The sequence below is a fragment of the Syngnathus scovelli genome, chromosome 15, assembly GCF_024217435.2.
Source record: "Syngnathus scovelli strain Florida chromosome 15, RoL_Ssco_1.2, whole genome shotgun sequence".
NCBI lineage: Eukaryota > Metazoa > Chordata > Actinopteri > Syngnathiformes > Syngnathidae > Syngnathus > Syngnathus scovelli.
The window spans coordinates 2186602-2212457 of record NC_090861.1 but is presented as its reverse complement, the minus strand read 5'-3'; the positions used below and the strand labels follow the sequence as shown (position 1 = coordinate 2212457).

The following is a 25856-nucleotide window of genomic DNA, read 5'->3' as shown; positions in this document are numbered from 1 at the left end:
AGTCACAAGCGTCCCCTTCTCCACATCGTTAATGCGAGACAAGCTTCAAGTTGACATACCACAATGGCCAAAAAGCTACTTTTTTGGTTCATCAAAGAAAACACAGACTTGTACATATTCCGCCCGCCATATTACACCGTCAGCTGGCTTGAGGTGAGCTCATTAGCCCGTTGGTTAAACAGATTGTTTGGAATGCAACGTAACCTCTAAAGTAGTACACGCTGACTCGACTACAGCTCACCATATCAGACCAAAAAAAGAAAGAGCCTGCGGGAATTCAAGTCATCATTTGGCTGGAACTTCTGATGACTGAGGACAGTATTTTTCTCCCCTCCCATCCCCCCTACTGTTTTTTATTCCGTTTTTTTTCGACTCCAATAAAAGGAAACGAGCAGTATTCTGAGTATTTTGCTTTCCAGTCGTTTTTCCATGTAGGGCATTAAGTGTTGTCTACCGTTGTGACCTTGTTGATCTATCATGATGACTCCATTCTCTGCACAGAGAGCGCAGATTTATGCCATTGGGACAAAATATCAGAAAGAAAAAAAAAAATGCTCTCCACTCCATGACTCATCTCTGCTCCATCCCTAGAATTTTTTTTTTTTTTTTTTATAGCTTCTCCATCAAAACAAACAAGGTCTCCATTCATCTATATTTTAACTTTCTTGCTCTATTCCAATTACTTCTCTGCTCATGAACGCACAAAAGAGTGCAAACTATTGACAAATCTGAGCGTGAGAGTAATATTGGCCACTGGGGATTCATTGAGATTTTTATTTTATTTTTTTAAGTCAGTGAACCGTTTTTTTTAATGAGCGGGCTGTACCGCAAGATGCTGTCTCATCTTGACAGAATGGGTTTACGCTGACTAAAATGGGGCTTGAACATATGCTGCCACCCTAAATTGGGGCTAGTGTCTTTGGGAGTTTACCTCTGGTTCCGCCCGACTGTCCTTGTTCCATTTGGCTCTTAATGAATAAGTAAAAAGCTCTTTTACAGAGTAGTCTGAGTTACTTGAAGGGGTAACTCCCACTTTCTATTTTGTTCATCCACCAGTGTAAAGTGACGACAACATTCTCAGTGGCAACAAAAATATCAAGAATTGAAGCGGAATTAACGTAAATCCCGTCACTTTGCTGGCCATGATCGATTTTCAGCAAGCACTCACTCACCCTGACTTCCATGCCCTCTTTTTTCCCATCCCACGCCCAGCTGCGCTTGGTGAAGTAGTTGACGGTGGCAAACTCAATCAAGGCAGAGAAGACAAAGGCATAGCACACGGCCATGAACCAGTCCATGGCTGTGGCATAGGCGACCTTAGGGAGGGAGTTGCGGGCACTGATGCTTAGGGTCGTCATGGTGAGGACGGTGGTGACCCCTGAGGAGAAAATAAAAATGTTAGAGATATTTAATTTAATTTAATTTAATTTAATTTAATTTAATTTATTTTATTTTATTTTATTTTATTTTATTTTATTTTATTTTATTTTATTTTTGCAAAATCAATCTAACGTAGTCAAACCGGATAGGAGGAGCAGAAAGGAACTCAGATTAGCAAATTACATCTTCGAGCGATGACAACGTTTGGATTTGATTAGCCGGATACTCGGAAAAAGATATCAATACTACTTAGTGAATACATTTGTTTTGCTTTTACCACACCCTTTGAAAGCCTCTCAGATTTTCGTTATTATTTCGCGCTTTCTGAGTTGCTTAAAATCAAACTCACCAAATACGGTACGTGCAGGAACTGACTCTCTGTTTAACCAGAAGGACACCTGTGACAGGATGACTGTCATGATGCAGGGAAGGTACGTTTGGATCACAAAATAGCCAATTTTTCTTTTCAAGTGGAAATATGTTGTCATCACCACATATTCGCCTGAAAGAGAGAAACGGAGACATAGCAGATTATTATTAAAACTATAAATCACAGACTGGCATGTTGATTCATTCATTCCGGAACATTTATACATATTCAATTCAGAATATTAACGGTTGCCATAACATCCGCACTTCTCGATTTCCCTTCTTAAGATAAGGACACAGGCTCTTTTTTTTTTTTTTTTTTTTTAAGAGTCTTATAAGAATAAAAGCTTGTCCTGTGCTTATTAAAAGAATCCTTTACCTTCAAGTTGGCATTTAGTAGCAACATTATTTTTCTTTCTTTTAACTGGCTTTTGTACTTTGCAGAGCTTACCTTCAAAGCACCATACAGCACAACAATAATGATCATCTCAAATAAAGTGTCCTCCGTAGAGTTTCTGACAACTTACAGCAAATCTTTTGCTTCGTGGAAAACAGGCCAGAGGGGCACTGCAAGAAAGTGGCTTTATTGTTAGTTTGTTCTCAAAGCGCAAGTGAAGACTGACACACTTGTGTAGCCCAAGTGACCTAAAGTTTTATCGGGGAACTAGAAATGTGTCTTGTTCTAACATCAGTCCTCTGCAAAATTTACTTATTTTCATATTGTATCACTATTGGGACAATAAGTCTAATTTCTTTCCATCTTAAATCCATATGGTATAAATAAATATGGCTACTACTGCTGCTTTGATTGATTGATTTGATTTATACACCGGTGCACTTTCAGTTGTCAGCTTTTAACGCAAACTCCTGATTCGTCTAAAAACTGCCTCTTCACTGCCTTCAATATTCCCAAATGATAATAATTTTGCTGTTCTGCAGATGCTTTCAGTGGACTCGGAAAAATCGCGCACGGAAATATAGATTGATTTTTCGGACCGCAGAGGAAAATACAAAGGAAGTCGGATTTATTTCCCCATCACCGCAATTCATCTTTAAAGTGTCAGGGATGTGCTCGGCTCCTTTGGAAGGGGGCGTGTCTTGGATTTGACCAATCGATCCAACACAAAGAAAATCATATTTTGGCAATCTTGAGCCATCAACCGATTTAGAAATCGGAAACTGTGGCGCCATGCTAGCTAATATCATCTTTGCATTCTCTATACACTGTACCTGTACTGGAACTTATGGTTTCTTTGCCAATAACGTGTCCCAGTAGATCATACTGGTTGAGCCTGGAACCATCCTCAGCCACAGAAACGGAGCGCTCGTCTTCTTGAGTCCAGAGATAAATCACCTCATTGTTGGTGTAGGCATCTGAGAACATGGATTACAAATCGTGACAATCCATTCAATCAGTCTTCATACTTTATTTTCTTAGTGTGACTTACAGCTTCCAAATTTCAGGGGACAGGCGTGAGCATCCATGGGGAAGTCCTCCAGGTGCATGGGACATTCGGCATGAATGGTCAACCTTGGAAGGGACGATGAGGTCAGGAGAGGAAATACGTACACAAGCCAACTTCCACGAAGCATTTTATAGTCACTTTTATTTGTTAACCTGAAGTTTAATGGGAATCAATACAAGCAAGTCAGTGCGCTATTTACTGATTATACACACGCTGTGTCAGGATAAAAGGGATCGCTTTATGGAACTATTTAACAACGTAAACAATCCTAATAAAAGAGTATTTTATTTAATAGCGCAGTCAAACTCGCAACTGATGATCTTACCTCATCGTGTAGAGAAGCGTGCCGTTGTCGACGAGTCGGAGAAGTTTGTTCGGAGTTGTCATGTTGTGGGCCACGGATTTCTTTCCGTTGTGGAAAAATGTGTCAGGTGTCCAGATTTTACTGGCAAGGAGGTTGTTAAGGGGCAACACCTGCATGGGCCCGTCAAATTTCAGTCTTTCATCTCTCCAACTCTGGCGGAAGAAGACATCGATGGTGTATTCCTGCGGGGAGTGGAGTGGAGAGGTTTCATCAAACGAAGCCATCGACTGAAGTCAGACGATCTTTGTTGACGGTGCGGCATTGATACTTTACAGAAAAAAAAAAAAAAAAAAAGCTCTCCTACTACAGTTGAAGCATGCACAATTTATCTTGGTTCTAACATTTCCCAAACTACTCATTGATTGTTTGATCAACCTATTAACACAACTATGAACGTCAATGTAAACAACACGATAGGCTGTTGCCATGGCAACGAGAGATAGTCCACATCTTTTCAAAGCCAGTCAAAAATGATTTGAAATTTCAAACTTTTATCTAATACACGGTTCTCAAAATGGCTCACGAGAATTTACAATATCATTTTTTCAGTTGTAAGAAACATAATTAATTTGACAATAATGTTATCCGAGGCGGCAATTATGTATAATTTCCAACTAAAACAAGAACACAGCCATTCAAATGGAAATATATTTCACGTTCTATCTAAAGGAGTGTTGTCGTGGCAACAGAGCTCCTCATTAGTCGACGGCTGATCGATAATTTTGCTTTTTCTGGTACAATCAAAAGGCTTCTTGGTGAGCAATGATGTAGAACTGACGTAAAAAAAAAAAAATGCTGATCATTTCTAAGTGGTTTCGGAACAAAAGCATCCTCAGCGGGGGGGATTTGTAAAGCCTCCACTCAACATGAAATGGACTCTCCAATTTGAATTGTTATGCCTGACGTAGTGTTGCCCTGCCAACCAACTTAAAATAATCACCCTAAAATAACCTTGTGTTTGCCTTTAGGTTTAAGATTTTAAATTTATTTATTTTTTATTTGTTTTGCAGTCTTTGGCTAATATCCATCTGCTCTTATGCTAATCACGTCAAATATGATATAAATTGCTTGCCCGGTGCAAACAAGTGAACAGATGAACACACATGATGTATTCATGACTCCTTCCCTCAAAAAACAAAACTCATTTTAAAAGGCAAACTGGCCGTGCATACTTATTAGAAGGCAACACACAATGCAACAAATAAGTATTTTTCTTTTAATGTCTTTTTTATTACTCGCAATTCAAGCTTGCAGCTTCCCTTCCCTGCTCGGCTTCAAAAGTAGTTGATAATCTGCCAGTTTTTATTCCCCCCCCCCCCCATTCTATTCAATTCAGCTATGATTCAAAAACTAGGACAAGCATAGAAAACACATTCCCTTTCACCCGCCTGTCAATGTGAACTTTTAGTTTTGCATTTATACATATTTTTACATAATAGCACGTGTTCTACCAAAGATGGGATTTATTTGGTGCCGTGCGCTGTCTGCCGAAATGATTAGAGTCCTGAAAGTTAATCAGAATTATTTAAAAAATATATATAATATAATATATATTAAAAAAATAATAATAAATACATAAATAATATATAAATAAATATATATATGGCCATTCTCCTCCCTTCAATTCGCTCATCCCTGTCCTGCACCTTTGCTACCTAAGCCAATATCTTCATTTATTGGATTTTTGATTACAGCTTGCTCCTTGTCAGACTTGTTTTGCAGTTGGGCTGCCTTTTCGAGTTGTTCAGTGTCTGCTGTGTCTCCCAGGGGGGAGGAAAAAAAAAAAAAATCTTTAAAACACAGCTGCCTCATCCGTCTGTATCTGAATGAATCTACCTGCATACCAAACTGCACTTGAGCGTCATTTTATTGATTGACGTGAAGAATAAAAATAACAAAGCCAGGCATTACCGCTGACACACTCACAAAACTAATTAGGATTATTAATCTTAAATCCCGGTAGTGATAGAATGAAACTCCTCCAATTCCATTAATTACAAGCTGGCCAGAAAAAATCTGTTGTCCATAGAACATGCTAATGTTGCTGGTGAATTATGTGAAGATGTCTTCTTTTTGACAACACGCAGCAAGCCTTAGATGACATCCGCCAGTGTGATTATGACACACAGCACTTCCTCGAGGGAACGCATCCATTATCTCCACTCTTCCGAGCTGCACTGCGCATTATAATGATTCATCTCAAATTTGATTGATGTCACTTAAGGTCATTCTTAATTTTCTCTTGTAAATAAATGTACCTTTCCCTCCTCAGCATGTAACCAGCACAACTAAATTATTCTTCAAATTATCTTCAGTGTTCATCTTCCTGCTCTGAGGCGTAAACACATTTGGAACTTCAATGTCTTCACCCCTAAGGCACCTTTTGTTCCACAGATATAATCACATCGCAGTAAATGAAGGACAATGTCCAAACTTCCATGCAAGTAAACACAAGTAAATAAAATATTTTATTTATTTATGGGAAATAATTTGATAACGTCGTCTTGAGATGAAGGAGCTCGCCGATGCCTCCTTAGGGGAGATCAGTGTCAACATGGTAACCTACATTCCATGAGCTCATGGGTCTTACTTTTCAACACGAGCGTTCCATTTATATTGCCATAATACGATTGGATTGTTTTTGAAAAGACATGTTGGGGTTTACTCCTGGGATGAGAAGTGAAGCATTTCTAGTGCAATTGATGTTGGAGATGGACCAGTAATTGGACCAGCACATCAAATCTTGGATTATCGAGTGTTGTGTTTGGGGAACGAGTCGTTTTTAACAATTTCTGCGAAAGTTTGATGGCTGGCATTGTGTAGCTAGAGGGAGAGACAGTTATCGGATTTGATTGTTCCATTTAGTACATACAACTGGTCATAGCGCACTTGAAGATGAATCCACAATAGTTTTCTTTTTTTTGATACTATTCTTGAATCGGCCATAAATATAAAACACCAAAATTGGTTGCTATGAAACTGGTATGATATTGTTGGAGTCAGGAGGAAAGATACTCGCAAGAAAGGAAATGGAAAAAGTGCAATATGAGATATACAGTATGATGTGATTTTAAAACAAAAGGCTTGCAACGATTTTTAGCTATCTCGGGCATTGATTGTTCGGGGTGGAAAATGCCACGATTGTTTTTCAAGTAGGAGAGGAACTTCTCACACTTTTCACATTGGCATTTGAGAGAACAATTATTCATGACTTTGAAAAGAAAGAATTGTGAGTGTCCATTGTCTCCAAAGCCAACTACAATTAAATGGAAAAAAAAAAAGCTAAAAATAGCTTGCTGCGGTCATTATTGTATGTTTACGAGCTCTGTAAATGCGGCCAACCACTTAATTCGTCCTCGTTAGGATTTCAACTCATGTTCAAAATTACGCCGCCCATTCCAAAGCGCTTAAATTCCAGCAATTTATTTTGCTCATTATTGAAATCTGGGGGTCAAGCTCTGGCCTACTATTCCTATTTTCCGCATTTTTTCTATGTCACACTTTTTTTTTAATCTTCAAAAAATACAGCTGGTGCAACTTTTGAGTTGAGACAGTGGTAATTGTTGAAATGGAATTTACTCTTCACACCAGTTGACACCTATATACCTCGTACTGCCCCTCGTCGCCATAGTAACAACTCGCCATTAGCCCAGCACTATATGGGGGCTCACTTATCTGAAAACGGGATACAAAAATAGGTGGTGTGAAGTATCCTGTAATTCTTTATCTTTGGGGGTATTTTGAAAAGCATATCAGATGTTAGCAACACACCTGGGAGCTGTTTGAAAGTGTTGAAAAGCAAAATATACGCTGTGAGTGAAAGAACCCCTGGAGCACCTACTTGTTATTTCTCTGGTCTTGTTTTTTTTGTTTGTTCTGTTACTAAATATGTACATGCTGATTCAGGTCATAAACAGATTTTTTTATTTTTTTAAATCCAGTAAAATAGCTAACATCCTGTGCCTTTTTTAACTATGTCACATGACCTCTGCCTGTCCCACATGACAAGTTTCTGCTCAAGCACTGATTTATTGTGGAGCATGTGAATACAATGGAGCTAAAATAAAGCCTAGAAAACCTCAAAGGTGTTATCTGCTGAAAAAGATAAAGTACGCTCTATTGTGATAAGAACTCATGACCCAGAGTCATCACCTAGATAGCGTACATGTGCCGAGATATTTTCTGTACTGTTTCGAACAATAAATACATTTCCTGTCATCAATTTAATTTGAATGCATTATATATAGATAAGATGAGAAGGTTAGAGACTTTGAAATCCTGCTTGACTTGACAAGAACAGACTTCCACATAAGCGCCTTTAATGAATAAAAGGGAAGACGGTAATTATCTTTAGCGATACATCCATTTGAAAAGATCCTTGTGGATTTGTGTAGAATTTGACTTTGACAGCGCTGAACTGCGCCACGGCACTTTGTGCGGACCTCTTGTGAGACCAAAGAACTCCAAAGCTCCATAATCCAGCTACATAATACAAGATGTCGAGCCAGCTCCTAACTCAAGTAAAAAAAAAAAAAGTCCTTACCCCAAGGCGGTCAATTACAGCTACATGATCAAGTGTGTCAAAGAAAAAAAAAAAAAAAAGATCACTCTCTTTTGTCTGCTGTTTAACGGCAGGCGCTGCTCATCTTAATGACTCATCAAATTTCACAAATAAAAACTTCGGATTGCTTATGCAGCTGATAAAAACGACTCCATGGTTGATTGCCATTTAGTTTATCATTGCTCAGTGACCTGCGTGATAACTAAAATATGCAAGGCCATCCATCGTAAATTCAAATTGTAATGATATTTGTGATCTCATTGTTTTATTGTCAACATTCATTATTGACCCACAACATTGCCAGTGCATTCATTAACTTTTAATTGTGTCTACTTATATTGCGGCCTACTTAAAAATATTTCTCCTAGACTCAAGTGCGCAAAATCCCCAACTTAATCATGTTTAATTATAATGAAAAATGAAAAAAAATCATTTTCAGCAAATGACGATCAAGGGGAAAAAATACTCACCATGTCAGTGTCTGACACCGGGCCGAAACTTGTCACGTAAATGTTGGTCCTCACTTCAGTGACGCTCTCTGTAAAAAAAAAAAATAAAAACAACAGAAAGCAGCAGGCTGCAAATTAGCATTTAACTAAGCTATCTTAAAAGTCAGATGTAACCATGTAAAATAAATTTTATATATATATATTTTAAGAAATAAAATGTAAAAATCATTATGGAGGCACTCGGCACTCATGGTGGGAAAAAAAAGGACACTTAATAAATGATCATCATGCAGCAAGTTATTGCGAAACACCTTGGAATCGTAATGCATTAAAGTAGGACATGAGGCAAGAGTAGAGAAAGACCAAAATTTGGCTGCCTCTTTGCGGGTTGAATCAGCTCCTCTGGGGCGGGTGGGGCGGATGTAGGAAGAAAGCTTCGGGGGCTTTTGCTGAGACAAATAGCGTCTCCAGCAACTCGAGAGCGATGAGGCTTTTATCCAAAAGCGAAGGAGATACTTTGTGCTAACAATGTCCCTGACCCCAAGAGACCACCCACAGGTGAAGTCTCCTCTCCTCTGGCGAAGAACCCCCCCCTGAGAGAAACCTTCCACTTCCACATGAATCATTCCGATGACGCAAATAGTTCTCGCAAAGTACGTGATTATCACCACGTCGCGTCAGCAGTTTGCATGGCATGCATCGGCGGAGGAAGAATGACTTTTTTTTTTCTTCTTCTGTTTACAGCTTGATGCATGAGCGCATTAAGTGGAATAGATCTTGCTGGAATTTCAATTAAATTGACTTCTCTACAGTCTGATTAGAAGATGTTTTGGAATGATTATCTCTCGCCTAAGTTTATATGTGACATGATTGCAATTTTACATCTCCGCAACTTTAAAAGTAAGATGAATCTGAACGAGGAAATCATTGCTGTGATTGCAAACATGGAGCATTTCCACTCAAACAAAGACTTGAATGTCTTGTGCCAGATTCCTCTGGCCTGGTTGCAACTTCTAAGTCTTGGTGGTCTGCAGCCTGGCAGCTCCGCTTGTGGCCTTAACTGCATGCATTGAAGCAGAAATAACCATTCCAGCTGGATGACTGAGAAAAGTCTGCTCAAGCATGTGGGCTTACTTTGAGGACAATTTGGTTGAAATAGCAAAGCTATCTCCCGACAGATGCTCATGTTCCTCACTCGAGGGACAATGCATGCATTTCACAAGGTTTCTGCTTTTGCTGTGTCATCAAAATATTAGTCATGAAAAAAAAAAGGATGTCTTACCTCCCAGCCCGGGACGTAGCCTGTTGTCATAACCATCCAACAGTCTGTCTAAGATGCGGGTGAAAATGGTGATGTTATTACTGTCATCAGGCAGCGGCTCTCTGTGTCCAACGACGGCACTTTGGGAAGAAATGGACACAAGTTAGTGGCAAAACAAGTACGTCATAAAGCAACTGTAGTGTCGGAAAGTCATTTACAGGAATTTTGTATTGACTGAAATGTAGAGTCATTAGAAATACATTTGTGGATTCTATGTGAATAGTCAAGCGTTGGTCCGCGGCCCTTTAATGGTTCCTGGCGGTATTGCAGGTGGTCCGTGAAATTGGAAATGGAAAATAATTTTAAAAATAAAATGATATTATTTAGACTAGATTTATTTTCCAGATAATTTTGTGAATCATCTATCCATCCAAATTTAGCTGAGTTGAAAAAATTAGAGTATTGTAGCAGCAGCCCCCTCAGTACCGTATTTTTTCAGATATAATGTTTTCCACTTATTTCCTTGCAACATTTTGTTTGAATCTTCATGTTACCATAGACGTCACAGCACATATTAATTGACATCTCATAATATCCATCAGGAGAGAATTGCGGGATTTATTTAGAGCGCTGATGATTTAATGAGTACAGTCTTTAATTAAGCTTGAATCCCCCAAAGGGGTAAAATAGCCCAGCAATTCCCAATCAGCAAACACTGACAGCAATAATGTTCCAGTGGCGATGGACACAATTGGAAGACATCCTTACGAAACTAACCTTGTCTGCAATAAAAACTTTTAGGATTAAAAGATGAAACGTTTCATAACTTCATATCTCATTTTGGAATAATTATTCAATGCCATCGGAAATATGTAGACATATCATTTCCATTGATTGATTCAAGGCATACAAAATTGAGTCTTGTGTTGGCGCTGTGAAGCACTCAGATACTTCAAGGATAGCAGACTTGGCACCAGATGAGATGTTTTGTGTTTGAGGTTGTTTCTAAGGGCAGGAGGAGGAGGATGCCGGCTCGGAGGTGTGTGACCATAATTGATGCACCTTGGGTGAGGGCGCGTGCGTACACTCAAGCACTTGTTATCTAAGACGGCATTGGAAGCATTCACAATCTGACCTCTGATTTGTTCTCATTTAACACATTGATTTGATTGGATCAAAACGGAACATAATAAAAAACCTTTATTGGGTAGGCTAAGCGTGTTTTCAAGTTACATTTTGATATTAATGTAGGGGTAAATTAAAATTATTTCACATTTTTTTATGTAAATAAATGGATTTAATTGAATTATTTTGTCATTTTATTAAATTTAATCAATTATTTGAAATTATTTAAAAAAATGAAAAGATTGGAATATTGGACAAAGCTGTGCCTCACTTGTGTCATTTTTAACCTAAGTTCACGATATGACCTCACCCAAGTAATTAGCATCTTCCTCTTTTGCTGTATGGCATGAAAGAAACTTTAAAATATTCCTCCTTTCCATTTGAGATGGATCAATGCTCCGTGCTCACTAATGAGCTTATGTAGTTTAACGCCGCCAGAAAGGTGGGATTGCTGAAATATGCCTTATTCATTTATGGAATCGATTGCTCCCATTGGTGCGGCGTGATGTCACCTCGAAAGTTGCTATTATCCTTCTAACATGATGCACTTATTGAAGAGTTTTGCAGTGGAGCACCAGAGGCGAGGTAGAATCAAATCACGTTAATTAGCCAGGCTGCTCAAAGCTTTGCAGAAAGAATATTGAAACCTGATAACGTTCCTGGCTGGAGCTCTGGGAGACCTAGTTTGGATATTAGACATTTTTAAAGTTGCGAGAATGTGTAGGCGTCTTCTACTGTCCCGATTAATAAACTCCTTGCCGAGAATGATGCATGGGTTAACCTTTCCAACGCTCTCGTAGCAGATCCTCCCTTCAATAGTTATGCAGCAGAGCATTATGTAGCACGTCGTCGCTTATCAATGGCTGCCGTGGAGCTTTTTTCAAGCCTGAACAATGTGAAGAATTTGTCCTTGCTTGCTTCATCCAGTTGCTTGTTTAGCAATACCGTATTTTCCGCACTATAAGGCGCACCTCCAATTTTCTCAAAAGCCGACAGTGCGCCTTATAATCAGGTGCGCCTTATATATTGAGCCACTACAGCAGCCATATGCAATGGAGAAGAGGTGCACACTGAGTTTTTTATAGGTTATTTGACCATTGGGAAACTCACTCTGCTGACTTTTGCCCTTGACTTGCTGACTTGAATATTGCACCATTAAAAAAAAAAAGGTTGCATACATTACAAAGCACCTTAAAGAAGAAGCATTAACATTTTTATCAATTTTCCTGCAGCAGGGAGATTGAAAATCATGTTGCCCTTCATATCAACTTGAATTTATTTTTGTCCGCGATATACAAGTTGTGTCTGGGCTTGTAGAAGAGGGTTGAATATATTCTCTAGGGATTTTTTAAATGACTTCTTTCATATACACTCTCCATTCCTCAGCCTTCACTATAAATACTCTGCAGAGTAGGACAGTTTTTTTTTTTTTTTGCTAAATGCAGCTTCCAAAATGAATAATGAAAAATGTGCTTTTTTATGTTTTGTTTTTTATACTCCGAGTTGACAGCACTGGTATGCTAATATCCACAGCCTCGACTATAATCAATCTTGAATGGCGTGCTCAAATTTGGCCATTAAAAGAAAAGTGGCACTTGAAAGGCAGTTGACTGAGGACTTCACACTCTGCTCCTCAAAGCCTATTCGGCTTTTTTCTTATCTATTCAGCTGTCACACTGCCACTCTTGGCTCAAACGGTGACACAACAACAAGATTTGGAGAGCTAAGACCTCCTCCAAGGCTATGTCGTGTTATTTGACAAATTATCAAATCCCCTAATTATCAACAAAATATGACATCATTAGTCAACTCATATGTAAATCACGGGAATTTATATAACTGCTAGAATCAGGAATTTTAACAAGAAGAGCCGGGACGGACGAAAGCTGGTCCGACAGGAAATGATCAAACGGTGAGATAGGATCGGAGATGCGTGCTATCATTGCGGGCGACATCAATCTAGTCTCTGATGCACTTTTAGAAGCAAGCCACGGTGCAACTCTCGTATCACGCTCGCATCTGCAGGGATTTTGGAGACGCTATCGACTGCATCAGCAGCAATCATTTAGAACTGTAAGAACTGTAAGCAAGCTTCGGAATACCCACAAAAAAGCCGACTGTAAAGACGTCATTATTTTCCAGGCAGGATGGCACAACGTGTGAATAGCAACATGTTTCATTCCAAAAGTCAGTTTTTATTACCGTTCATCTTTAAAAAAAAAATTCATCCTGGCTATTTGACAAGTCCAGGGACAGAATTTCCATCTATCTGAAGGACTGAAGGTGTTTGATGGGGTCAGGGCTGTCAAATTTTTCCCCGGCACATTCATCCGACCATCCCTTTGTAAATCTTCTGGTGTGGGGATGGAATGGAAAATGCATTTAGCAGTTTTGGAAAGACAATACTGAAAATATTGCACTTTTAAGTTCATCACAATTAATTGCCATGTCTCCCGATGTACACGAATAGCTTCTTCAGTGTAAAAGTACGAATTTAAACGTGTTTGTGTGATCATTTGTGACTAGTTCCTGGCAGGATCTTTGATTCGTTACACTTTCCTCTTGGCTCCTGTCCTAACCCATTTGGTTGGCGAAGGAAGATTTTAATTTATCTGACTTCAACAACAGAGCTATCTATCCGCCCGAGCGTAATGTCATTTGAAATGTTGCCACTAATGCATAGCCTTGAAACATTGTACTTTTGCCAAGACTGAACAAAATAACTGCATTATTAAAACGGCTGTGTGCAGAGGCGACTGGGAATAAAAGAAAACAAACGCACTGATTAGGTTTTTCACCTTGGAATCACTGTGTGCAGTAGACTATATATCCTTTCATGAGTTGATGTTTCTGATTGAAAGACAGAAGGTAAATATTCCCCGATCAACAATGATTGCCATTAGTCTCCGCCCCCAGGCTGCCGCCGCCCTGATAATTCAATCAGCAAAGTGGCTCGGCCATGAGAATACATTACCCTTCTCACGTTAACCTTGACAGCCCTGCCCAAACAGAATGTTATCTGATGACCAGGTCGTGTCTCAAAGTGACGCCCCCCTCTCCGTGAATAATTCATGGAAGACGAGGTGAGAAGTCTGGCCGATCTTACAAGCGGGGAAAGTGTACACGTTGCACTCTCATCCTTATGGCTATCGATTAAATGCCACATTAACCAGCTACGTGGCTACACGTTACAAAATAGAAAGCAAGATAGTCTTAACTAAAAAGAAGTGGAAACAACTGATTTTTTTTTTGTATCGCGTGAATTATTGCGAAGAATAATATAAATGTTTCTTGGAACCAGATGGATAATGCAGATGTAATCTTGCAAATGCATCTTTCCAAGCACAGAACAGATGTGATTGCAACCAAGATGGAGCCATCAGATCTTCAAAGGCAGCTGCTATGGGTCCAAACTCACTTTTAATGTGCTTGTAAACAATGGTGAAGAAAAACACAATAATATAACAACAGTTTTATTGTTAAGCCACAAAGGAGCAATTTGGATTAAAAAGTCCAGTTTGACTTTTCCTGACCGCTAAACCAAGACACACTCAAACTATTTTATTATTGTTATTATTTATTCTTGATCCGATTGAGCCATTTGATTGGTGGAGCATTCGTCCAATTACCTTCTACTTTGTGTCTATCCAGATTTGATCAATTGTGTCCCAGGTGGACGTGTGCAACAAACCATCTGGCACGTCAGGTTGCTTTTTGAGTATGCGCAAAACGTGCCGAGTTGCACAACGCCAGTTCCCCAAAGGCCTTTTGTCACTTCATCAGGAATGTCTTCCTCCTCGACTCTACTAAAGCCCATTTGGAATTCCGACGGTGGAATCAGAAGGTGCTGTACATACATTCACCATTTTCATGGTATTTTTGAATAATGAGAGTCTCTTTTTGAATAATTTGACCTCCTTTTTGACCTTGTAATCTATAATACTCCCTGGCGGAATTGTCAGCGAGATGTTGGATGTCTTATCGTTTTCCCTGCAGTGTAGTTAAGACTGAATCATTAGCACCCCGTGTGGTTGCAGCCAAGTAGTGCAATTCATCATTAGCTTAGGAGCCAGTGAACGGTTTTTTATTAAAGCACAAAAAAAAAATATATATGAAAAAGGACATTTCTGGGAAAGGACATTGAATACGTGCTCTCGATTATAGTTGAGGTAATTATGGGAAAATTACCATCTCCGTCAAGTGGTGTGCTTTGGCTATGAATAATGAATTCCATGGCCTGCTTGGATCCCAATGGGAAATGTGTGACATTTTTTTTTTCGTCCCTGAGGATGTCAACATTTCATATACAGTATGTTATTATTAATACGCTGCTCTCATAAAGAATGGAATGGTTATTCATAATTAATGGAATGGATACTGCCAATCGTTTGCTATAGGTCTTTAAACCAAGATAAGCTGACAGTGGGGGTCTTGGGAGTTTCGTAAAGAGAGCGAGGGAAAGGAAAAAAGTCGTATTTTTAGCTTCTCCCTCCTTGAATGACCGCCACTGATTTTGAAGTAGATGGTTTCATGATTGGACTCAATATGGACAAAGGTCTCCAAAGCCCGAGTTATTGAAATTCAAGGAACGAAGACATCATAAGCAACATCAAGGATGTGCATCTCGCAAGATTATTCAATAATCACATTAATTATTCCTGGGTTGGTGAGCTTTTCAAAATGTTTCAAGCGCTTTACAATTTCCTTCTGCAGCCTTATCAACAATGCCAACATGGCAACCAGCGCACATTCTCTTCACTTGAAATTACAAGAGGCATGATTAGAATGACATCTAGATACTTAGGGGCGGTCTTTTTTTTTTTTTTTTTTTTAGCTGACTCTTAACACACGTTCAGAAATGTGCAAAAGAAGCAGGAGAGAAAATGCTGTGAATGGACAATCACAAGTGTGGTGTGCTGCACAATGCAAATTAATTCAGCAGTCAGTAAAATGTACTGTTGCTCTGTGCACAATTTAGATGTGAGGACAGGCTCACCTTGCAAGCTGGCACAAGTTCTATTTTAATTCGGAATATATATTTCTGCAAATGGAGGTAAATTCTCCCTGTCGTAATTCAAATACTTTTACTGTATTTATAATGAGATGTTCATTTCAACAAAAAGTTGGAGTACTTCTCATTCAAGCAAAAAAAATCATACTATTTTCATTATATAAGTTTTTCAATGTTCATTTAAAACCCTCTATTAACACAAAAAATATTCTGTCTCATCAACATACATTATTTTATATTATATATATTTCTATATCTCTTTTCTTTTCTTTGAATTGTGCCTGCTATTTTATGTGTTCGGCGACCTTGAGTGCCATGAAAGGCACCTTAAAAAATAAAATGTATTATTATTATATATATTTATATTTTTATTTAATATTATTCTAAAGTCCATGCATTGTTATAATAATACCAACATGTCTGACTCCACACCTTTTGGTGTATCTGATTCGATACAGTTGTACCTCATGAAGTGTTGGGTGAGTTTATATTAGCTCCTAAAGATATTGGCTGGATTGCACGATTTAGCGTAGCAGTCAACTTGATTAATGAGGCGTGATGCAAAACACCTCACGTAAACAATAGCTGGCACAGAAGACTGCAAATTGGAGATCACTTTGTCCTACCTGGCTTGAGGAATGATGCTGAGGCATAGAAGGGAGCTCCACAAGGCCAAGTGCAGGGGTTGAAGCTTCCAAAATGCAGCAGCCATAGCAGTTTAAAACACAGGGCTCCTGAGGGAAATGACACAAATGTACTTTTTTTATCTTGACAAATACAACTGCAAATGAGGATTAAGTGCAACAAAATTTATACAGCACAGCTGTCGCCATAACAAAGCCCTTTACAGAAATGTTACCTCTGACACAGAATATGTTACATTTTCTATAAATAAATGTTTTATTCACGCCGCCGCAGCGTACTTTTGTGCTGAATTCAAACATATCACATCTTTTTATGTATCTGGTAGCAAATCACCTTGTGAGGGGTTGAGAGAGCTCTCCAAGGGTGAATCGGATTTTTTATTCGGTGTGGTAGTAGACGATCTTTGTCATGAGATAATTAGTTTGCACTATAAATGTGTGCTGCACTGTCGCACACACCTTTGCTTGAGGGGCCGAGTCTCCTCTAAGTGTAAAGTCTGTGGCCTTTTTCTCTTGATGCGTAAATGTGATTTTGAGAAATCCTAGAGAGGAATCAAAAGTCGAGAGTAGATTCGCAGTAAACAGTATTTTTTCGGGGAAGAAAATCAATCTCGGCTTTTTCTAAAGATTCATTTCGTCATTCCTGGTAGAAGAAAACTGAGCGAATAAATTGGGTACAGTAAACAGAAAATACAGAGTATAAAAATAATAATTAAAAATATTTTTGAAAATATAATTTTGCATATATATTTAAATATAATATTTTGTTTTAGCTGTAAATATATTATAACAATAAAACGATATAATGATTTTAAAAAAATCACAATAAACCACACGGGTTTTCATGCAAATCAAATTTCGTAGAACACTTGATTTATTTTAATTTTTTTCTCTTCAGAGTGGCTCCCACACCTAATGGCGTAACCAGCGAGTGTATGTTGTTGTCACCTTCCGACACTGCGGCAACATCATTACCCAATTACAAGGCCACTATTATAGCAGTCAAGTTCCACTTTCATCACCTCTTCTCATGGCTGCTCTCACAAATTGGCAGCTTTGCAATAGAAGCCCAACTAAAAAGTCCATTATTAAGAGGAAAAGAAGACAAACAACCTCTGCAGAGCAGATGCACAGTCACTGGAGCGTACACGTGTAGCAGCTGTTTTATACTTTAAAGCCTTTTATTGTGCTTTTGTGGGATTGTGCCCCCTTTACGGCCAGTGGGATCAAACAGTCCCCTCGGGGGAATCAACATATTTTTTTTACTGTGAGCACTTCTCATCGCGTGAAGTGCAAACAAATGATTGGACACATAGATAGAAGGCTTTGCGGATTTGTCAAAGGCCCTCTCCACATTATTCGTCTCAGGTATTAGGAGAAAAGACTCGGTTATGACTCCACTAGCTTTGCACTGCATTTTAAAACTACTCCAAGTCATCATGTGATAATTGTTAGAGTCGATCTCTTTGGCATAGATAATTTGATTTTCTCCCAAGGCTGCAAAAATAATAGCGAGACTGATTCATTTTGGTTTTAGGTCAAGAGAGCAGCCAAGCAAGCTAAGAATGAAAAATATTATCATCTAATGGAAGCTCATTTATCATTTATAGCTAAGAAAAATAACAGCCTGGCTTGCTTATCATATATGGAAAATAATTTCCATAAATGCCCAGGTTAGTCCACAGGCATTATTCGAAATGCTAAAATAGCGCTCATTAGATCTCTGGCAAAGCAAAAACAATCCAATTTGGATTAGCATCATAACCTTCAGAGATACACAGGCTATACCAACATAAAATAATCGATCCTCTTCCTACATCACACAAAATCATTTCGTGGGAAAACTTTCACGCCGCAAATAATAGTCCATGTTTGGACTCCTTCCTTCAGGCATTTTGTTAATACTAATACTGCATCATTAACCATTAAAGGTTTTTACCTTCTGTAATAAAACCAAATTATACTCGCCAGACCAACGGATGTCATTTCCCTGTCTGACATTAGACGCCATTTTTTTTTTTTCCCCCATCACCATTACACACAACATCCTTAGCACTGTCCTGGATACATCAATATTTTAAAATATACTTAGAGCCCTCACTCTCTCGAGGCCCCGATGGAACACGCCAGCCGTTTGCTGAACTAGTTAAACTGTTAGAAGAAAGTCTCATTAAAAAAAAAAAAAGATGCACAGCTACTGGTAGACTAATGATGTGCTCAATAAAAAAATATAATACAAAGGGGGAGGGGGGGAGTGGAAAAACAAGGAACGTTGTAATCATTCTAAGTGCACATTACACAAATTAGAATTTTCTTTTAAATGCCTGTTGGTGTTTTCATCCTCCGACACTAGCACCAATTAGAAAAAAATCTCGACAGCATTCTTGCAAATTCTTCCCGTTTGACAATAACAAACAGACCAGTGCTGCTAACTTGCACCTGAGCTAGCGATACCTGTCATGCAAATGAAAGGCTCAGTTCCTGAGGCTTAGACTCTTTTGAAAGAAAGACAAAAAAAAAAAAAAGAAACACAATGCTTTTGTTGGCAAATTAAAAATAGCTTGCCTCAGGTGACAGTAAACCTAAAGCACTCAACATCTCGCACATTTGTATTCTTTTCTAGCGTCATTTCTTTTCACTGGCTGAAAAAGCAGAAAATCCAATGAGTAATATAATCTCATTTGACAGAATCAAAAGGCCGGAAAAGCAGTTTTGATTTAATTTTCTGCACTTTGTGATTGGGTGTGTGTGCAAAGAGATTTTTGCATTCAGAATAAGGGATGAGAAAAGTGGGTTGGAGTTTTTTGTGTGTTTTTTTCTTTTTTTTTTTTTTACTCGGTCTAAATCAAATGCATTGAAAGTATTTCAAAGACGGATATTTTTATCATTTTTATCTGCCCTTTAGAAACTGTCGCAAATGCAAGACAAGATCATTATTAGCAGTCAAATGATTATTTTATTTTGATTATTTTCCCACTAGTGGTCTATTTGCTTGTTATATTAGACTGCTGGTATTTTATTTGAAATTGTTCCTCATGGACGTGTAATATGAGCCACCTGACAATAAGCTTCTGTTAACAATTTAGGACAGAAACAAAGTCAGTTAAATGTAATTTCTACTCCCTCTGCTAAAGTTGTCTGAGTAATGTTCTGTTAATACACTCTTGACAGGTGATGCAAGAAACAGTAATACAAGAATGAAACAAACGCCCCCAAAAGTCTGCTTAATCAAATATGAAGATATTTAATCTCTTCAGAGTTTGCCAAAGGATTTTATTGGTGCTAAATCTGTTAGGTATTGCGTTTGAAAACAAAACAAAGAAAAACAAATTGCGCAGTGGAGAGAAAATGTATATATCTTTAATTTATTATTTTTAAAACCGACAAAAAAGGAGGAGGACCTTTTACATATCCCAAAAAATGAATTTGAACTGTGACACATTTTTTATTTTTTTTTGTGGAATGAAAACATTTGGGTTTGATAATATACTCGAATATATTATTATTATTTATTCCCTAGAAATTTTGATTAATTTCTGTTACATCAAATATTTGGGCCATTATTGGGATTATATTCTAGAATTCAGAAATTGTAAAATCAAGATGGCTAGTGGTATTTTTGTGACTATTTTCCTTTTTTCTTTCTAATATAATGTGTTCATGCAGTACTTGGCAAGCCATCAGGCATGTTTTGTTTTGTTTTAGCACCCCCGGTGACCCCAGTTGAATTTTCTGGCCTCTCATTATTTTGTAACCTCCAACTTCCAAACACGTCCAATCCGTTGAGCATTTTCACACAACACCACTCTTGACCTCCTCCTGAATCTGTTTGCAAACATTTCAAAGCCATTTATCAAATGTGCAAAATATCCAAGTGACCACCAGCATGTGTCCCTTGACACATGTAGCAACAGGGTTCACTGAAGCATGTTAATCCAAAAACACATTCCTCGAGGCCGCATACCTTTGTTTACTGAAGCTTTTCAATTATTCATTGACAAGCTGGACTAACTGGAAGCATTTGAACTGCATGTTGTACATTTTCTGCTTGACTCACACTAAAGCAAGTGTCCCTAAAACAACCCCCTGACTCGCTGTTGGGAGTTAGCGACTTGATCAGATAAATGGAATAATAAGCGAAATCAGTGTGGCTTTTGCAATTAAGCTCGACGGCGCTGCAAATCTGCATACAAATCACTTATACTTAATGAAAAAAGAAAGGAAAGCAGCTGGTAAACTAAGGTGGCAGACTAGTAGAAGAAATCTGTTGCTTAACAAATTCATTCGTTTATTTTATTGAATTTTTTAATTTAATATTTATTGCCTTTCTATTGATGAAGCAACATTTTAATTGAAAAACATTATTTTATTTATTTTTTTTAATTTAATATTTAATGCCTTTCTATTGGTGAAGCAACATTTTAATTTAAAAACATTTGATTTCATTTTTGGGGTGAATATTATATTTCTTTTTTATTATAATTTTAAGCACTGATGATTAGCCCGTGCTGTATAGTGTTAACTAGTCCAGGTTGTTAGGATAAGCATCATCAGGGCAAATCGTCACTCTTCCCTTCACCATGCACAAAATAATTATCTTGCTCCCATTATTTCTTTGGCATCACCACTGGTCCCTTTTTGGAAAAGTAGTCTCCAGTGGGGTATAAATATCGCCAGCAAAGTCACTGCGTTGGCAACAAATACTAAAGACAATTTGTTGCCCTTAATTGCTTCTGCTGCTCACTTTCAAAATAAAAGCATTATCTTTATTTTTCACATCATAACGACTTTACAAGGACAGTGGCAGACATTGTGGATGGGCTGGCCGTAAAATATCCCGATCTGTGCTAGCGTGTAAATATCATAATCAAATTACCGCTATATATAAAAAAAAAAAAATGGACGATACTTATATTATGTCCAAGTTACTACCACTCTGGTAGATATTACTAATGAAGAGCAAAAGGGTACCCCAACTGTTATGATGTTGTAACCTTATTAAGAAGGCTCTCTCGACAAGAACATTGGCTGACAGCCAGGCAGCGATAAATTAACGAGAAGAAATCATTTGGGCACAGAAAGGTTGGATACTTTTTATGATCCAATAAAATCACTAAGCACACATTTGGAGATGAGTCCAGAAGCAACAGCAGTTGTGCTATTAAAGCCTTCACACTATTTAAGTTTGCTAATGAAGCATCCATGTAACCAAAACGATTGGCTTCTCAAAATGACAACATCTAAATCATCCATAGAAATGAAACATTAATTAGATGACAAGGTTGAGAGAAGCTGTGGCGTAGTGTGTTTTTAATTTCCAAAGTATTCATATTTGACTCTGACATTGACATTGTTTTTTTTTTTTATCCAAACCAATCTGAGGTCAACCAAAATGGATTTGAGGATGAGGAGGTAGCTGAGGTCATCCCATAAAATAAAAATACCGATAAGTAATTACGAACATGACTTCAGCCTTCCTCGGTGAGCTTCATAGATCCCAAAGCATAAAGGACTCGAGCAAGCCTAAAGATAACGTACATATATGATGTTTATCTTTTGACAAAAATCATTAGCCAAACACATCAAGCTTCATTCGGTGATTGCTTTGGGAGTCACAAGTCAATAGTGCAAGGCCATGAGATGGGCTGGTAATTCTCAGATGGGATTTTCGTGTCATTTTCATCAATCATGATACTCGGAATGTCCTCTTCCATTAGGGATGTAACTTGGGTCGGTGGATGAGCATGTCAGGTGTTTGCCAGACATTTTATCAGGCTTCGTAATTGGTTTACACCGGGTTTTCTTTTTTTTTTGGACAAGCTTTTAGAGAGCCAACATTTATATGCAGATACAAGAACGTTGACGAGCATATTTTTTTATATTTATATATATTTATGGATGAATTTATAAATATATATTGACAAAGACAGAGTCCCTTTGTTAGCTAAAGACAGAGAATGGCTTTTCTTTTAAATTATTATTATTTTTAAGTTATTATGCAATTAATTAAAAAAAATCAATTAAAAATGAGCATGAAAAAAGGATTAGAAACAAATTTTAACATTTGACCTTTTCTACACAAAATAATAATTCTCATAATAATATATAATATTAAATAATAATTAAAAACGCTGCTGTAATGTAAGCGCTGAAACCATAAACATATTTTCATTGTCACCAATCTTAATTTATAAACTTTACATTTGTCAGTCTATTATTTGCTGCGTGGACCAAATTCTATTTTGTGGGATTCCCGTCACTATTTATCTCCCTTGACAATTATTAGTGACTCTCTGAAGTGACTTGATGAGAACATATTGATCATGCCAGTTGTTCAGGCATTCAAAACTAAGTGAGCTGTAGACAGTGTAAAAAATCTTATGAGCATTACTGACATGAATGACAGCTATATAGCCCGACAGTAATTGCTTTGCACATGTTTGCATCCTGGTAATAGCCTGGCCCAACAAAACCATTTCAACCATGAATCAAACATCCAGGCCGGTGATAAAGCTTCAAGCACTTTGACATCGTATTTACTTCCGAACCTAAAATGTTTATTTGATGATGTCGTTTGTTTCCTTATAGTAAACCAGAAATGAATTGAAATAAAATAGACCTTAGTGATGAGCTAAATGTTTCTCATCCATTTAGAAGTCCTACCACATATTTGAAAATTTAGAGGAGATGCCCATCCTTTTTCTCACAATCGGAATGGAGTTGAAAGCAGATCTTCTAAAATCAAAAATCTTCTCCCAAAGAGCTGATGTGTATAAAAATAAGTCTCCATTGCAAATTCCCCAATCCACATCATGTTCTATTTCCATCACATTACGCTGCAAGCATATTTAAATTTGATGCATTGAACCTCACACAAACACACACAACTGCAGAAAAAGCATGATGCCGTGCAAAGACTTTGGCAGATGATGGTATGAAACAGCTCAGTGCATTCTGCTTCTTGGACTGTGACTTGGACTGCATCAGCACCCACTGTGGAAATATGACAAGGTATCTGCCATGAACATAATTCCAGATGCTCCGGGTGGGCTGCTGCCGGAGCGACTGGCAAGAGTGACTCTTGTGATAAAAGCAGCTTTGACTGCTAGTGCAGCAAGTATCACTCTGGAGAAGTTTGGGGAGAAACTCGGATGCCAGTGTATCTGTCAGAGGCTTGAGGGGGGGAAGGACATGTTGTCTAGCGGGCTGATTCGCTTCACTCATTCCGAAATGCGTTTGTCTTGTTAAACTGCCACGCGTGAGCTTGCTACTGGCAGTTCCGATTCTTTCTGCATTAATGCACCTTTTTTTTTTTTTTTTTTCTTCTCCAAGACAAACACACCTTCCACAAGATGGCTTGCAAGGAGCAGCAATAACAATGTTGCATGTATAAAGATAATAAATCAAATAAAAATATAAATAGAGAAATATTTTTTATAAATACAAATAAATATAATAATATAAAATAGGTCAAAAAATAATTGCTCTACCGCCCATTCCACAAATTTACATGTATAACGATAATAAATAAATAAAATAAAAATATAAATATTTTTTTTAAATAAAAATAAATAATATAAATATAATAATATAAAATAGGTCCAAAAATAATTGCTCTACATTCACCTTATGATTATTTCATTTAATCAAAATATGAATATAGTCAAGCATACCTCCCTACGTTTTACAAATTCAGAGTTGTTACTTATGGTCGTCCTTGCCGAGAATGATGCTTACATTCTTGGCATGAAGTCAAACTCATCAAAGTGGGGAAAGAGAGAGAGAGAGAAAGAGAAACGGGTCGCTGATAGACATCAAGGCAATTCCAAGGTCTAACCGTGCAGCCTAGTAACAGCGAGATGGCAACCGAGCTTATTGCAAAAGATGGTTACACATTACCCCCCCCCCCCTCCTTCCTCCTCCTTTTGTATTGCCGCCTCCTGCTGTAGAACATCACCAACATTGTGTTGATGTTTGCTGGTGTCACTGAGGGCGCTGTATTCAACTTTTTCTTTTTTATTGAAGAGAATCTGACATCATGTCACGCTCACAGCTCTGCAAGCGACCACTTCTTTCCGCATTAACACACCTCTTTATTTTTTTTTAATTGTTATTGCAATTGAGTCCAATCTGCAATGCCATATTGGAACACGGCAACGCAATAGTGATGTAAACTAAATCTCTTGTCCAGAGTGTAGGCTGAAACATTGTGATTGCGGCCAAATGCTGCACAATTAAATGGCCTGCAGTTATCTGGCGGGCAATGATTAAAAATAATAATACCGTCTTAGTTGGGAAATCACCCTTGAAAAAAAAATGAGGAAGGAGGGGGATTATTCTTGTATTAAAATCACCATGTATTTAAAATTATATGCAAAACATTGCAGTCATTTGCATAAGAAAATCATTGTATGAACAAATCACTGCAATAAAAAGGCACCTGCAGTTTACAGGTGGATTTGCTCCTCAAGGTAAAATCCTTCCCGAACACAAGTTTTGCGTGAAAGCAAACAATACACTTTTTTTTTTTTGATTGCGGTAATAAAAATCTGATAACAGCACAACCTCTGAGGGCAACTCATACAGCTTGTAATTTTTTTTTTGAAGCACAAGGGGAGCAGATGCTGACTCATGAGGGGCATATAGCAAGATCCCAATTTAATTTTGATGTAAAGATTCATTGCACACAGTCAAACCACCCACACACACAAAAACACACACATACACAAAATTCTGCATACACTAAAACTTTATTGTCATCAGTAAAGAACGCAAACAAGGCCGCCTATGAAATCCTGATCTCAACACTGCAAGTGGAATTCCTAACCTCCTCTTTCTACTGCAGGAGCTTTCCAACATGATGATGGTTGAAACGCAACAGGCAGTCAACTGCAATGCTCTTCTGGGATTTCCAGCTGGGCACTGCACTAACAAGGTTAGTAACAAGATTGTGCCATCAGGGAAACTCGAACCAAGCAGCAATAATGCATCTGACTTAAAGACATTAAGAGCCACTTTGGTTCTCCACATGGATTTTCATATAAATATAGAGCTGGATTAAAAAAAATGGGGTCGGCACATTTTATGGAAATATTACAAGGAGCAGTTTAAAAGTTGTAATAATGCAAAATAAATGGAAAGTGGTTTTATTTATTTCATGGGAAAAAAATAAGTAGGTAGTCTTATTTTAATGTCTTCAAAATGCCTTTGATCATTTGCTTGATGG

At 37.9% G+C, this 25856-nt stretch overlaps 2 protein-coding genes across 3 annotated transcripts in view; one reads left to right on the top strand and one right to left on the bottom strand.

Annotated features, from left to right (window-relative positions):
- Window positions 1–25856, top strand: part of LOC125982188 (gamma-aminobutyric acid receptor subunit beta-4) — a 78559-nt gene that overhangs the window by 9080 nt on the left and 43623 nt on the right. The window contains exon 3 of the mRNA XM_049742510.2: window positions 25476–25565. Within this exon, the coding sequence (XP_049598467.1) occupies window positions 25525–25565 (41 nt within the window). The 5' untranslated portion in view covers window positions 25476–25524. The remainder of the gene's footprint in view (window positions 1–25475; window positions 25566–25856) is intronic.
- The window catches only part of LOC125982189 (gamma-aminobutyric acid receptor subunit alpha-3), a 36327-nt gene that overhangs the window by 6755 nt on the left and 3716 nt on the right, over window positions 1–25856 (bottom strand). For both annotated transcript variants that reach the window (XM_049742513.2, XM_049742514.2), the window contains exons 2-9: window positions 16613–16720; window positions 9872–9990; window positions 8611–8678; window positions 3541–3761; window positions 3198–3280; window positions 2980–3123; window positions 1730–1882; window positions 1173–1378 (exon numbers count right to left, since the gene is read on the bottom strand). In XM_049742513.2, coding sequence (XP_049598470.1) covers window positions 1173–1378; window positions 1730–1882; window positions 2980–3123; window positions 3198–3280; window positions 3541–3761; window positions 8611–8678; window positions 9872–9990; window positions 16613–16698 — 1080 coding nt within the window. In that variant the 5' untranslated portion in view covers window positions 16699–16720. The remainder of the gene's footprint in view (window positions 1–1172; window positions 1379–1729; window positions 1883–2979; window positions 3124–3197; window positions 3281–3540; window positions 3762–8610; window positions 8679–9871; window positions 9991–16612; window positions 16721–25856) is intronic.